The 15,065-nt window shown below is 44.2% G+C and overlaps 1 protein-coding gene across 1 annotated transcript in view; it reads left to right on the plus strand.

The window, feature by feature from the left end:
• The first annotated feature begins 2,688 nt into the window (after window positions 1-2,688).
• Window positions 2,689-15,065, plus strand: part of PLEK (pleckstrin) — a 180,183-nt gene continuing 167,806 nt past the window's right edge. The window contains exon 1 of the mRNA XM_082250275.1: window positions 2,689-3,053. Coding sequence (XP_082106401.1) covers window positions 2,875-3,053 — 179 coding nt within the window. The 5' untranslated portion in view covers window positions 2,689-2,874. The remainder of the gene's footprint in view (window positions 3,054-15,065) is intronic.

The raw sequence follows: 15,065 nt of genomic DNA on the forward strand, positions 1-15,065 counted from the left end.
ATCGGCCGTTTTTGTCCGAGGGCTGTCTTGTCTGTTGAAAACTGCAAAAGACTGCACACGAATTTTGTGGGCCAACAACAGCCGACTCCAGAAGTGATGTCATGTGATGGTTAACTTTCCTGGTCTTTTTTCTTTTCTGAGCATGCCCAGTCTTGCAAATCTGTTGTCTGTCGGCCGAATTCTGTACTGACTGGCGAACAATCGGCCGTTCTGGTGTCGGCATACAAAAATTTTAATGCTTGCACGACAGATTCTGTTCGGCCGAAAGTGCGCTGTCGGAAGCATCATACTAACAAGCCGAAAATCGGCCGATCGTTCGGCGGCCGAACATTTTCGGCCGACAATCGGTACGTGTGTACGGGCCTTAACTCTAGCCTCCTGAGATGTGTAGCATAGTGATGAGCTCAGGCACATTCAGATCCTTATCCAAACCCACTCCAACGAGTCCACCAGAAGTTTTCACCTGTACTGGGCATATCATCTCTGCGGCATTCCCCACTCCACAGCCCAATGCCTCTATTTTTGTTCATGTGTATTAGCTCAGAATTCATTTTTGGCTAGTTTGTAGGTGTGCTGGGAAATATTTGTATTGCTGTTTTGTCCCTGTAATGACAGGATCACGAAAAAGCACTATTAACCACTTCTTCTCTGGAAGATTTACCCCCCTTCATAACCAGGCCATTTTTTGTGACACGGCACTGCGTTACTTTGACTGATAGCAGCACGGTCGTGCGACGCTGTACCAAAATAAAATTTATGTCCTCTTTTTCCCACAAATAGAGCCTACGTTTGGTGGTATTTGATCACCTCTGCGGTTTTTATTTTTAGCGCTATAAGCAAAAAAAAATTTAAAATATATATATATATATATTTTTTTCATTCTGCTTTAGAACATATCCAATAAAAAAATTTCAAAAATTGAATTTATTCATCAATTTATGCCAGTATGGAAGATGTTACATGTCTTTGGTAAAAAAAATCCTAATAAGCGTATATTGATTGGTTTGTGTAAAAGTTATAGCCTCTACAATAATATTAATAGCATGCAATGTAAAGTTGTCAAAGCCGGTAGAATATTAGCATGCATAAGGAAGGGGATATATTCCAGAGACAAAGCTATAATCCTACCACTTTATAAAACCATGGTCCGACCACACCTGGAGTATTCTGTCCAGTTCTGGTCGCCAATCCTCAGAAGGGATGTGCTGGAACTGGAAAGAGTCCAAAGAAGGGCAACAAAACTAATTAGGGGATTGGAGGACCTTAATTATGAGGAGCGATTACAAGCACCTAATTTATTCTCCTTGGAGAGGAGACGCCTGAGAGGGGATATTATAGCGATTTACAAATACCTCAATGGTGATCCCAGCATAGGTAAAAAACGATTTAGTCTCAAGGAGTGCAAGAAGACACGTGGCCACACAATGAGATTAGAGGAGAGGTGGTTTAACCTTAAGCTGTGTAAGGGGTTCTTCACTGTAAGGGCGGTCGGTGAGAATGTGGAACTCTCTTCCACAATTGGTGGTAGCTGCGGGGAGTATGGCTACTTTTAAAAGATTCTTGGATGTGCATCTCACAGATCACAACATTCAGGGTTATGGGAAATGATCACGCCACTGACACACACACCTGTACAGGTTGAACTGGATGGACAGATGTCTTTATTCAACCCCAACTACTATGTAACTATATACAAACTAGGAGATATACAGTCAGGTCCATAAATATTGGGACATCAACACAATTCTAATCTTTTTGGCTCTATTGGCTCTATACACCACCACAATGGATTTGAAATGAAACAAACAAGATGTGCTTTAACTGCAGACTTTCAGCTTTAATTTGAGGGTATTTACATCCAAATCAGGTGAACGGTGTAGGAATTGAACTGTTGTAAATTAAAATATAATGATCATATATACTTATCATATATAATGTATACTGCTCAAATATATACTGATCATATATACTATATACTGCTCATATTTATTCTGTTCATATATCATATACTGATCATATATAGTGTATACTGCTTATATATGCTGTTCATATACATAGTTTATACTGATCATATATACTGCTCATATATAATATACTTATTATATATACTGTATACAGCTCATATATACTACACTGCTTATATATACTGATCATATATACTGTTCATATTATATACTGTTCATATATCATATACTGATCATATTTACTGTATACTGCTTATATATACTGTTCATATACATAGTGTATACTGCTCATATATAATATACTTATTATATATACTGTATACTGCTCAATTATACTATACTGCTTATATATATATATATATATATATATATATATATATATATATCCTGTATACTGATCATATATACTGCTCATATTTATACTCTTCATATATACTGATCATATATACTTTATACTGCCTATATATATACCGTTGATATACATAATGTATACTGATCATATATAGTGCTCATATTTATACTGTTCATATATACTGATCATATCATATACTGTATACTGCTAATATTTCGATCATATATACTGCTCATATACAATATACTGTTCATACAGACTGATCATATCGTAAACAATATAGTGATGATATAGAGCCCCCGATCGCTGTAGATGAGTGTATGGTGAGATCTGTGTCCAGGGAGGAGATGTCTCCCCCCTCCTCCTCCCTCCCCTCCCCCTCCCCGGAGATGGGATTAGAATGCTGCAATCACAGAGGATTAGATTGCCCAGAAATCATCGGATTGCCCGGCTGCCGTCCTTCGCCCTCCATCCCTGTGTACGGGTCCCATAGGGAGCGCCGATCCCTCCTCCTCCTCCTCCTCCTGCCCCCGCCCAGCTGTCAGTGTCAGGGCAGACATGGGGGAGATCCCGAACCTGGTGAAGATCGCGGTCTCTCTGAAGATTCAGCCCAATGACGGGCCGGTGTATTTTAAGGTGGACGGGCAGAGGTTCGGCCAGAACCGGACCATCAAATTACTGACCGGGGCCAAGTATAAGATCGAGGTGGTGCTGAAGCCCGGAGCGCTGAAAGCAACGTGAGTACCGGAGCTGTGTGCTGTCATTGTGTGGATGCTGAGAGCAATCACTGCAGGGTAAGACGGGCCAGCTGCAGCAGCCAATCAGCAGTCAGCTCTTACTGCTCTGTCTCTTAGAAATAGCCGAATGCCACCCTTTGATTGGTCGCTGCAGCTGGCATCTTCTCACCCCCTGGCATTGCTTAGGACAGCCATAAGGATATATGAAGGGGGATGGCTGTGGTTTGCTGAGCTGTCATAGAGATAGAAAGATGAGAATACACAGCACTGTACACAGAGGAGGCACTGCATCCTCCTCATCAGGGCCTATAGGGCAGCAGGAGGAGATCTCTGCCATCTTAGTGGACAGGAGGAGATCTGCAGACAATCCAATGTCTTATAAGGTGCCCTATGGGAGCATTTCCATTCCATACAATGTATCACATTGATACTTCATAGAGAACATCTACTGGAAGAGAATGAGGATTCCAGGATCAGCTGACAGCGGGGTGCACAGATGTTGTTGGATTTTCAGATTTGCAGTCATAGGATGGGAGTGGATGCCATCATGGAGGATCCTGTACTATCAATGGAGGCTGATCATGTGACAAGGGGGAGGATAGCACATTACATTGTATTCTATATATGAAGAAGTGCCATACAATAATGCAAAGTGTTCTTCATATTCATCCTTCTATCCATGTCTAAAAGCACAACTCCTAATATTGTCACCTGCCCCTTACAATGTTTTTTCCTAAATCCTAAGAGTGAGTTCATACCAGAACACAGTGCAGGAAAGGCGCACCCCGCTCAAAATGCGCTGCTTTCCTAATCTGCTGCGTGTGCCAATACATTGCTATCAGCACCCCAAATGCCGATTGCAAACGCAGTGCATTTTCAGGCACCAAATCGCACGGTACCGCAGTAACAGGATTTGGTACAGCGCGTTTTAGAAAAGTAGCGCATGCACTACTTATAGCCTCAGTACCCACTAAAATCCACATTCATATTGCACTGTCCTCGCAATCCGCAGTGGGTGTCAGTGCAATCTTAAAAGAAAAGTTTGGGTTTATTACAAAAAAATGATACTCACCTAGGTAGCTGCAGCATCAATCTGATGCTGCATCTGCCCCACGCCAGCTTTGCACTGAGAACTGAGTGATCAAACACCGCTGATCGCTCAGTTCTTGGCATTCTGTGAGCAGAGAGCCTGGGACTGTCAGTCAATGGCTCTCTGCTCTGACACCCCCCCCCCCCCCCTTTCTCCAGCATTGTCAGCTAAAATGAATTGCACTCCTGTAACCCATAGGAGAAGTACGGCTAAAATAGCTGTGGCTATACTTCGCCTTTAACGACACCCCAAACGCAATGTATTTACCTGCACCGAATTGCATGGTAAAAAACGACCATGCGATATGGATGCAGTGCGTTTGCAAAGTTCTTGCATGCATGACTTTGGTGGGAATGCAGTGCAATTTGAGCCATTCAGCGGAGAAAGCGATGTGGTTCCTGTGCGATTCACAGTAAGAATCAAGGCTTTCTGCGTGCCGGTGTGATTTTCAGCGTATTTAAAGAATTATTCTGCAAAATTGCACCGCATAGAAATCACACATGGATGCAAACTGCATTATTGTGCAACTTAGATGTGAAGTGGCCTTAAGGCCTCATTTACACTGACAATTAAGGGGCAGTAAACCCTGCGGCTGAGCCACATTTTTACCACCCCTCAATAACTCTCCCACTAGCTGAAGAAGAAGAATCCGGGGGGGGGGGGGTTTGGGGTAGATCACGCACAATGCTTTGTTTTGCATCAGAAATAATACCCACTGTTCCACCCCCCTGTGCAATTGTCCAGTATAGGGGGTAAAACTGGCGATGTGGAGGCAATTAAAATGCCTCCTCACTGGCTGTCTATTCCTGCCCAAAGAGTGATCTGAACACGGATCACACTTCATACAGCAAAGCAAGTGTAAATGAGCCTGAAGACTGCATGCACGCTCTATGAATTTCAGCTGGTTCCTGAGCAACCAGATGAAATTGACTATGTGAGTGGCCCCGTCCGAGACCTCCTGCCCAACATCCCTTGATTGAAAAATTGAAGGAGTGTGCAGAAAATTATCAATCAGACAGCAGCTGCATCCAATCAGATGCAGCCGCTGATCTAGTATTCTGACAGGTGGCTGATGGAGATTTCTCTGTCTGCGCTGTATAGCATAGAAGGAGTGATTGTTTGATTATTTTCATTTGGCCCTCAAAATAATCTATATGTGTACACCAAGTTTAATGCTTAGTTTGCATATGCAACAGACTTTACCGCCCCTCTGAAAAGTGACCTGAAGTGGATTACGTTTCAGAGGCATTTGACAGCCAGTGAGGAGGCGATATGTTACCTCCTCACCGCCTGTTTTATCCCTGTGAATGCAGGGCCACCACACCAGAACCACGTGCATCCTAGGTGGTTTCAGCCCGGTTGCAGGATGGTCTCATTCACTTAAATCCAGGGTCTCCAAACAAAGGGCCAGTTTACTGTCTTTCAGACTTTAGAGGGGCCGGATTGTGGTCGTTGGGAGTAGAAAATGTCCTGGCGTCAGTGGGAGTAAACCGTGCATCTTTGGTATTAAGGGGAGGAATAGTGCCCCACTTAATTGATGTCAGTGGGAGAAATAGTGTCCCGTCATTGGCATCAGTGGGAGAAATAGTGTTCTGTCATTGGCATTGGTGGGAGGAATAGTGCCCCATCGTTGGCATCATTGGGAGGAATAGTACCCCATCATTGGCATCAATGAGAGGAATAGTGCCCTTCCTTTGGCAACAGTGGGAGGAATAGTGCCCTTTCTTTGGCATCATTGGGAGGAATAGTGCCCTTCCTTTGGCATCATTGGGAGGAATAGTGCCCTTCCTTTGGCAACAATGGGAGGAATAGTGCCCTTTCTTTGGCAACAATGGGAGGAATAGTGCCCTATCGTTGGCATCAATGGGGGGAATAGTGTCCCATCGTTGTTATCACTGGGAGGAATAGTGCTGCATCATTGGGAGGAATAGTGCCCCATCAGTGGCAACAATTGGAGGAATAGTGCCCCATCATTGGCATCAATGGGAGGAATAGTGGCCCATCATTGGCATCAATGGGTGAAATAGTGCCATATTGTTGGCATCAATGGGTGAAATAGTGCCATATTGTTGGCATCAATGGGAGGAATAGTGCCCCATCGTCGGCAATAATTCGAGAAATAGTGCCCCATCGTTGGCATTAATGGGAGGAATTGTGCCCCATTATTGGCATTAATGGGAGGAATAGTGCCCTTCCTTTGGCAACAATGGGAGGAATAGTGCCCTATCGTTGGCATCAATGGGGGGAATAGTATCCCATCGTTGTTATCACTGGGAGGAATAGTGCTGCATCATTGGGAGGAATAGTGCCCCATCGGTGGCAACAATTGGAGGAATAGTGCCCCATCATTGGCATCAACGGGAGGAATAGTGTCCCATCGTTGGCATCAACGGGAGGAATAGTGCCTCATTGTTGGCATCAATGGGAGGAATAGTGGCCCATCGTTGGCATCAATGGGTGAAATAGTGCCATATTGTTGGCATCAATGGGAGGAATAGTGCCCCATCGTCGGCAATAATTCGAGAAATAGTGCCCCATCGTTGGCATTAATGGGAGGAATTGTGCCCCATTATTGGCATTAATGGGAGGAATAGTGCCCCATCCTTGGCATCAACGGGAGGAATAGTGTCCCATCCTTGGCATCAATGGCAGGAATAGTGGCCCATCGTTGGCATTAATGGGAGGAATAGTGCCCCATCGTTGGCATCAACAGGAGGAATAGTGCCCCATCATTGGCATCAATGGGAGGAATCATGCCCCATTGTTGATGTTGATAGCAGGAATTATGCCCCATTAATTGTGTCAGTGGGAGGAATAGTGTCCTGTATCAGTGAAAGGAAAAGTGCCCCAAGGGCCAGATAAATGCAAGCAAAGGGCTGCATGCGGCCCCCGGGCTGCAGTTTGGAGACCACTGACTAATCATGGGTACTCAACCTGTGGCCCTCCTGCTGTTGTGGAACTACAAGTCCCATCATGCCTCAGCTTTGGGAGTCATGCTTGTAACTGTCAGCCTTGCAATGCCTTATGGGACTTATAGTTCTGCAACAGCTGGGGGGCCACAGATTGAGCACCCATGACTTAAATTGATCGGGTTCTGCTGAACAAACCCGACAAGGGGTGGAATTTTTTGCAGGGTTTTTTCTTTTTGGCCAAATAATTTTTTTCCCCACAAATAGAGCTTTCTTTTGGTGGTATTTGATCACCTGTGTGTTATTTTTTGTGCTATAAACAAAAAAAAACCCCACAAAAACAAAACAATATTTTTTACTTTCTGCTATAAAACATATCCAATAAAAATATATAAAAAAAAATCAAATTTCTGTATCAATTTAGGCCAATATGTATTGTGCTACATATTTTTGGTAAAAAAAAATCCCAAGAAGTGTATATTGATTGGTTTGTGCAAAAGTTATTGCCTCTATAATTTATTGCATATTTTTATTCATTTTTTTTTTTTTTTTACTAGTAATGGCAGCGATCTGCGACTTATAGCGGGACTGTGATATTGTGGTGGACAGTCGGACAATAACTGCCACTTTTGACACTTTTTTGGGGACCAGTGACACTAATTCAGTGATCAGTGCTAAAAAATATGCATTGTTACTGTACTAATGACACTGGCTGGGAAGGGGTTAACATCAGGGATGATCAAAGGGTTAACTTTGTGCCTAGCCAGTGATTCAGTGTAGTGGGGGAGGTGCTTTTACTAGTGGAATGCATCGCCGTACCGCTGATCATCTCCCGTTGTGTAAAGTGGGCAGATGTGCGGTCCGCTATTTGATAAAGGTAAACTATCCCCATAAGTGAAGATTGTCACTTTGTATATAGGAGGGACGGGGGGCGGGGCTTACCTTCTTAAATTTAAGAAAATCCTGAAATTCCACTTTAAAGTCATTGGGGGGAATTCAGTAAAGCTCTCTTTTGGGACGTTAATTCCTCGCGTTACTTTACTGCCATTTCTCGCATTCTATATGTGGAGCAACATGCGCCAAGTACAAGTTCTAGACAGGTCCATGAATTTGGCGCATTTCGCACCACTTTTAGGAACACATGATAGACACTTTTGCTAAACCGGTCTGCAGCGGTCTTTATGAATTCCAGGAATTGTCTATTTTTCAAAAGAAAGCAAATTATGGAATACCAGTAATGCGATGGAAAACACGCAATTATATTGTGTGTTAACCGCTTTCCAACCAGCCGCTGTAGTTTTACTGCGGCACGTCGGCTCTGTCCCACGAAACAACATACCTGTACGTCGCTTCGCGGGACCGCCAGCGGGGACGCGCCCCCATTCGCCACCGGGGAAACTAATCAGCGGGTCCGGCGGCCGCCATTGCTGCCAGGCACCCGCAATCGATCCCCGTGGAGACAGAACGGCAGTTTGCCTGCCTTTGTAAACATGGCAGATTGCTGTTCTGTCAGTAATGAACACAGGGATCCTGTGCTCCTCTTATTTAGGAACACAGGTTTCTGTGTTCATGTAGCAAGCCCATCCCCCACACAGTTAGAAAGCACATCTAGGGACACAATTAACCCTTTGATTGCCCCTGGTGTTAACCCCTTCCCTGCCAGTGCCATTAGTACAGTGACAGTGCATATTTTTAGCACTGATTACTGTAGTAATGTCACTGGTCCAACCAAAAGTGTCAGTTAGGTGTCCGATCTGTCTGCTGCAATTTTGCAGTCCCACTAAAAATCGCTGATCGCTGCCATTACTAGTAAAAAATAAATAAATAAATAGAAATGACATACCTCTTTCCCCTAGTTTGTAGACGCAATAACTTTTGCGCAAACCAATCAATTCTCCCTGTGCCTGCGTGGGTTTCCTCCGGGCACTCCGGTTTCCTCCCACACTCCAAAGACATGCTGGTAGGTTAATTGGATCCTGTATATAAAAAAAAAAAAAAAAAAAAAAAAATTGGCCCTACTGTGTATGTATGTGAGTTAGGGACCTTAGATTGTAAGCTCCTTGAGGGCAGGGACTGATGTGAATGTACAATGTATGTGTAAAGCGCTGCGTAAATTGACAGCGCTATATAAGTACCTGAAATAAATAAAATAAATATACACGTATTGGAATTTTTTTTTTTTTACCAAAAATATGTAGCAGAATACAAATTGGCCTAAAATGATGAAAAAATTAGATTTTTTTTCTTTATTGGGAATGTTATACAGCAGAAACTAAAAAATATTGTCCTTTTTTAAGAAATGTCATTTTGTTTTTGTTTATAACGCAAAAAATAAAAATCACACAGGTGATCAAATGCCACCAAAAAAAAACCTCTATTTGTGGGAAAAAAAAGTACATCAATTTTATTTGGGTACAGCGTCACATGACGAATTTTCAGTTAAAGTAACACATATCTCAAAAAATGGCCTGGTCATTGGGGGGTAAATCCTTCCAGTTCAGAAGTGGTTAACGTAAGGTAAAAAAACACAGTGCAATGTTTTGGGGTGCCATTTATTTTGACATACCTAGGTGTCCTGACACATCTAGGCAAAGCAGCACAACACACTTGCGTGATCCATTTGTGTGTTCTAAATTGTTGGTACGATGCTGTATTATGGGCTATTCCTAAAGTGTTTCTAAACCCCGGAGCCTGCATTCACTATATCTGATCTCCCACAGTACACAGAACATGGACATGCAATTATTTTATTAAATATAAACTGCTAAATACATGTGCAGAGTGATCTAATAGGACAGAGAAGGCTCTGTCCTATTAGGAGATGGATTGAGGACAGGATCACAATGCGGAGGATTAACCTCTTAGGTTCCACAGTGAGTATAACAAGCATGCTTTATTGCATATACAGACTGATTTTACTGTTGTGGGTTTAGTAACACTTTAAAGTGGTTGTAAACCCACTTTAAATACTTTTACCTATAGGTAAGCCTATATTAAAGCGGAGTTCCAGCCATTCACTCACCTGTCCAACGGTCCAGCGATGCGGCCGCCCGAAGCCTCGATCATCTCCCTCGGCACCGGCATCACTGCTGTGGGCACCCGGCTGTGACAGTTTGCGGCTTCACAGCCGGGTACCCACTGCGCATGCGCGAGTCGCGCTGCGCGTCTTGATTGGCCGGCAATCTTCTGGGACCTCTGACATGTCCCAGAAGATTGCAGGGAGGGAGGGGGAGAGGAGAACTTCCGCTCAGGGCGCCGCGGCGCTCCGAGCGGAAGTGGGAGCGGGTACCTGTCAAAATTAGGTACCCGCCCCCCCCCCCAAAAAAATGACATGCCAAATGTGGCATGTCAGGGGGTCAGGACTCCCTAAAGCGGAAGTTCAAATTTTGGGTGGAACTCCGCTTTAAGGTGCATGCCATCAGGTGGCCGGAGGATGCGATCCAGGAAGCAGGACGGCCGAACATGTCGGCCGTCCTGTCGCTGAGCGGTGGCACTGCGGGGGCTTCGTTTTTAGGTAAGTACTTCATAATGAGCTAGTATGCGATCTATACTAGCTCATAATGTCTTTGTCTTTACAGGTTTTTTTTTTCAAATTTTTTTTTCAGAGGGTTTACTTCCTCTTTAAGGGAATGGGAATTAGCAAAACAGACAAACAAACAAACACGTTATTAGATGTGTATCAATGCACTGCAACATGTTGCAACAATGTTCACATTCCCTAAAGTATAAAATGAGTTGGCACGTCTTATATTGTCATGCAAAGTGTGTGCATTTAAGCCTTGCACATCAGTTCTTGTGTAAGGTGGGTCTTTAGGTGGAAAGTTTGATATGAAGTGAATTTCGTCTGGTTGCACTTATTTCCATACTATGCCCCACTGGAGAACAAAGAGCAAAACCCCATCTGCACACGGGGAAGGGGTGGAGCCTGTTGCCAGAGTGGCTAAAAATCAATAAAAAAAAAAAAGTAAAAATAATTAGATATTAGATTTTTTTTAAATTTAGATTTTTTTTATTTTTATCAAATTTATTTTATTAAAATGCTTTTGGGGTAAAAATCCATCTAAAGATAAGTTTCTATTAAAGATACATTAACCGCTTGCCGACCAGCCGCCGTAGATTTACTGCGGCAGGTAGGCTCTGTCCCGTGAAACGATGTACCTTTACGTCGCTTCGCAGGACCAGTAGCGGGGTAGTGCGTGCCTCCATTCGCACCCGTGGTCTTTCCAGAACCGCTGTTCTGTCAGTTATGAACACAGGGATCCTGTATTCCTCTTATTTAGGAACACAGGTCTCTGTGTTCATGCAGCAAGCCCCCCCCCCCCCACAGTTAGAATGCACCCCATAGGGACGGCACTATAATGTAATATTGGGCGTATGCTATAGGCCCCCCAACCAAAGGGAGGAGGGGGAGGTGGACCTCCTTTTACAGATAGGATTGGCAGCAAGGATGGGAAATGTCATTATAATGGGGGACTTTAATTATCCAGATATAGACTGGGCAGAAGGAACCGCACACTCAGCCAAGGCTCGGCAGTTCCTAAATGTTTTGCAGGACAATTTCATGGGTTAGATGGTGAATGCACCGACAAGAAACAATGCGGTACTTGACCTACTGATCTCCAACAATACAGACCTGCTCACGGATATAGAAATATGGGGCAACTTAGGAAACAGTGACCATAGGTCAATACGTTTCAGTATTAATTATAGTAATAGGAAACAAAAGGGTAATATAAGGACACTGAATTTCAAAAGAGCCAATTTCCCAAAACTGCGCTCTCTGCTAGAAAATATCAAATGGGATAGAACCCTGGGAACAAAGAACATGGAGGAAAAATGGGAGTGCTTCAAGAGCATACTAAACAAAGGGATTGACCAGTGCATTCCAAAGGGAAATAAATTTAAAAGAGCAAAACTAAACCCTGGGTGGCTAAACTCCAACATAAAAATGCATATTAATACTAAAGAAAAGGCCTTCAAAAAATACAAGACTGAGGGGTCATTGGCAGCATTCAAGCATTACAAAGAGTGTAATAAGAAATGTAAAGACGAAATCAAGGCGGCTAAAATAGAACACGAGAGACATATAGCGGAAGAGAGTAAAAAGAACCCCAAGAAATTCTTTAGGTATATAAAAAGTAAGAAAGCGAGGCCAGAACACATTGGCCCCATAAAAGACGACAAAGGAAATCTGGCCACTGAGGACAGAGAAAAGGCGGAAGTGTTAAATAATTTCTTCTCTTCAGTCTTCACAAAAGAATTGGGGGGGCTACACTAACCCAGCTGGTAAGGCTAAACTAAATAATACACCTCAGGAAGTACCCCCATGGCTAACAGAAGATAGACTTAGAACTAAACTAGAGAAACTTAACATACATAAATCACCGGGACCGGATGGCTTGCACCCCAGGGTTCTTAAAGAGCTCAGCCAGGTGATTGCCAAACCATTATTCTTGATCTTTAACCACTTCAATACCGGGCACTTTCACCCCCTTCCTGCCCAGGCTAATTTTCCCCTTTTAGCGCTGTTGCATTTTGAATGACAATTGCGCGGTCATGCAACACTGTACCTACACCAAATTTATGTCATTTTCCCCCCACAAATAGAGCTTTCTTTTGGTGGTATTTGATCACCTCTGGGTTTTTTCCTTTTTGCTAAACAAATAAAAAAATACCGAAAAGTTTGAAAAAAAAAAAAGTTTTTTTTGTTTATGTTATACAATTTTGTAAATAAATAATTTTTTCCTGTACTGATTAGCACTGATGAGACTGCACTGACAGGCACTGATGAGGAGGCACTGATGGGTGGCACTGATAGGTAGCACTGATATGCAGCATTGGTAGGCACTGATAGGCGGCACTGCTGGGCACTGATAGGCGGCACTAATGGGCACTGATAGGTGGCACTGATGGGCACTAATGGGCACTGATAGGCGACACTGGTGGACACTGATGGGCACTGATAGGTGGCACTTATCGGCACTGATAGGCGGCACTGATGGGCACTAATGGGCACTGATAGGCGGCACTGGGGGGCAATAATGGGCACTGGTGGGCGACACTGATAGATGACAATGATGGGCACTGGTGGGCAGCACTGATAGGAAGGGCACTGGCAGGCAGCACTGATGGGGAGGGCAAATGGGGGGCTCCCTGAACCCTGATTGCCATCCCTGGTGGCCATAGTGGGCATCTCTGGGGTCATGGTGGGCATGCCTGGGGTCATGGGTGGGCATCCCTGGTGGTTCTAGTGGCACTCCCCCCCGAGGGTCTGCACTGGTAATCAATGATCTGATTACCAGTGCCGACCCCCCCCCCCCCCTGTCAGGGGAGCTGCCGATCGGCTCTTCCTGTTTACTATGTGACCAACCGTGATTGGACACGGCTGGTCACATGGTAAAGAGCCTACGTCAGTAGGCTCTTTACCGAGATCGGAGATACAGGGTGTCAGGCTGACACCTCGCATCACCGATCGCCGCTGGGGGGCGCGAGCTGTATTATCCTGCCGCCGTCATATGACGTCCGGTCAGGATAATACAACCACAATCCCGCCGTCATTTTGCTATAGGGCGGGCGGGATGTGGTTAAGGATAGTTTACAGATGGGTATGGTGCCAGCTGATTGGAAAAAAGCCAACGTGGTACCAATATTTAAAAAAGGCCCGAGATATATCCCGGGTAACTATAGGCCGGTCAGCCTAACATCAGTAGTCTGCAAGATTTTGGAGGGGATGTTAAGGGACCACATACAAGACTTTAGTAATGAAAACGGTATTATAAGTAGTAATCAGCATGGATTCATGAAAAATCGTTCTTGCCAAACCAATCTATTAACCTTCTACGATGAAGTGAGCTGCCACCTAGATAAAGGTAAGCCTGTGGATGTGGTGTATCTGGACTTTGCAAAGGCCTTTGACACCGTTCCCCACAAACGCTTACTGTTCAAACTAAGGAAGGTAGGTATGGACCATAAGGTGAGTCCCTGGATAGAGTACTCGGATTGGGCGGGTGTGGAAAGTGGGGTCCCCCAGGGTTCTGTCCTGGGACCAATCCTGTTTAATTTATTCATAAATGATCTAGAGGAGGGGATATCTTGTACAATCTCAGTATTTGCGGATGATACTAAACTAAGCATGCCAATATCTTCTGGGCAGGATGGTGGAAACCTTACAAGCGGACCTGAACAAAATAACGAGGTGGGCAACTACATGGCAGATGAGGTTTAATGTTGAAAAATGTAAAGTAATGCACTTGGGTGCCAGAAACACGAAAGCAAGCTACTCACTGGGGGGGGGGGGGGGGGGGGAAACCTCTGGTTGAGTCTAGGATGGAAAAGGACTTGGGGGTATTGGTAGACAACAGACTTGGCAGTGGCATGCAATGCCAAGCCGCTGCAAGCAAAGCCAACAGAATACTGGCATGTATAAAAAAGGGGATTCACTCCAGAAATAAAGAGATTATTCTTCCACTCTACAAGACTCTGGTCCGGCCACATCTGGAGTATGCTGTCCAGTTCTGGGCACTGGTCCAGGAAGGATGTGCTGGAACTATAGAGAGTCCAGAGAAGGGCAACAAAAATAATTAGGGGAATGGAGGACATCGGCTATGAGGAAAGACTACAAGCACTGAACTTATTCTCTCTGGAGAAGAGACGATTGAGGGGGGATATGATATCAATGTACAAATACTGTACTGGCGACCCTAGCATAAGGAACAAACTATTCAGAGAAAGGGAATACAATAAGACACGTGGCCACTCACTAAAACTTGAGGAAAAATGGTTTAACCTTAAAATACGTAAGGGGTTCTTCACTGTCAGAGCAGTAAGGATGTGGAATTCTCTTCCACAAGCAGTGGTATCAGCAGGGAGCATCGATAGTTTCAAAAAACTATTCGATGGGCACCTTAAAGACCACAACATACAGGGGTATACAATGTACAGTTAACATCAAACACACACACACATCATAGGTTGAACTGGATGGACTGATGTCTTTTTTCGACCTCACAAACT

The sequence above is a fragment of the Pelophylax lessonae genome, assembly GCF_965119305.1.
Source record: "Pelophylax lessonae genome assembly, chromosome: 3".
NCBI classification, from domain to species: domain Eukaryota; kingdom Metazoa; phylum Chordata; class Amphibia; order Anura; family Ranidae; genus Pelophylax; species Pelophylax lessonae.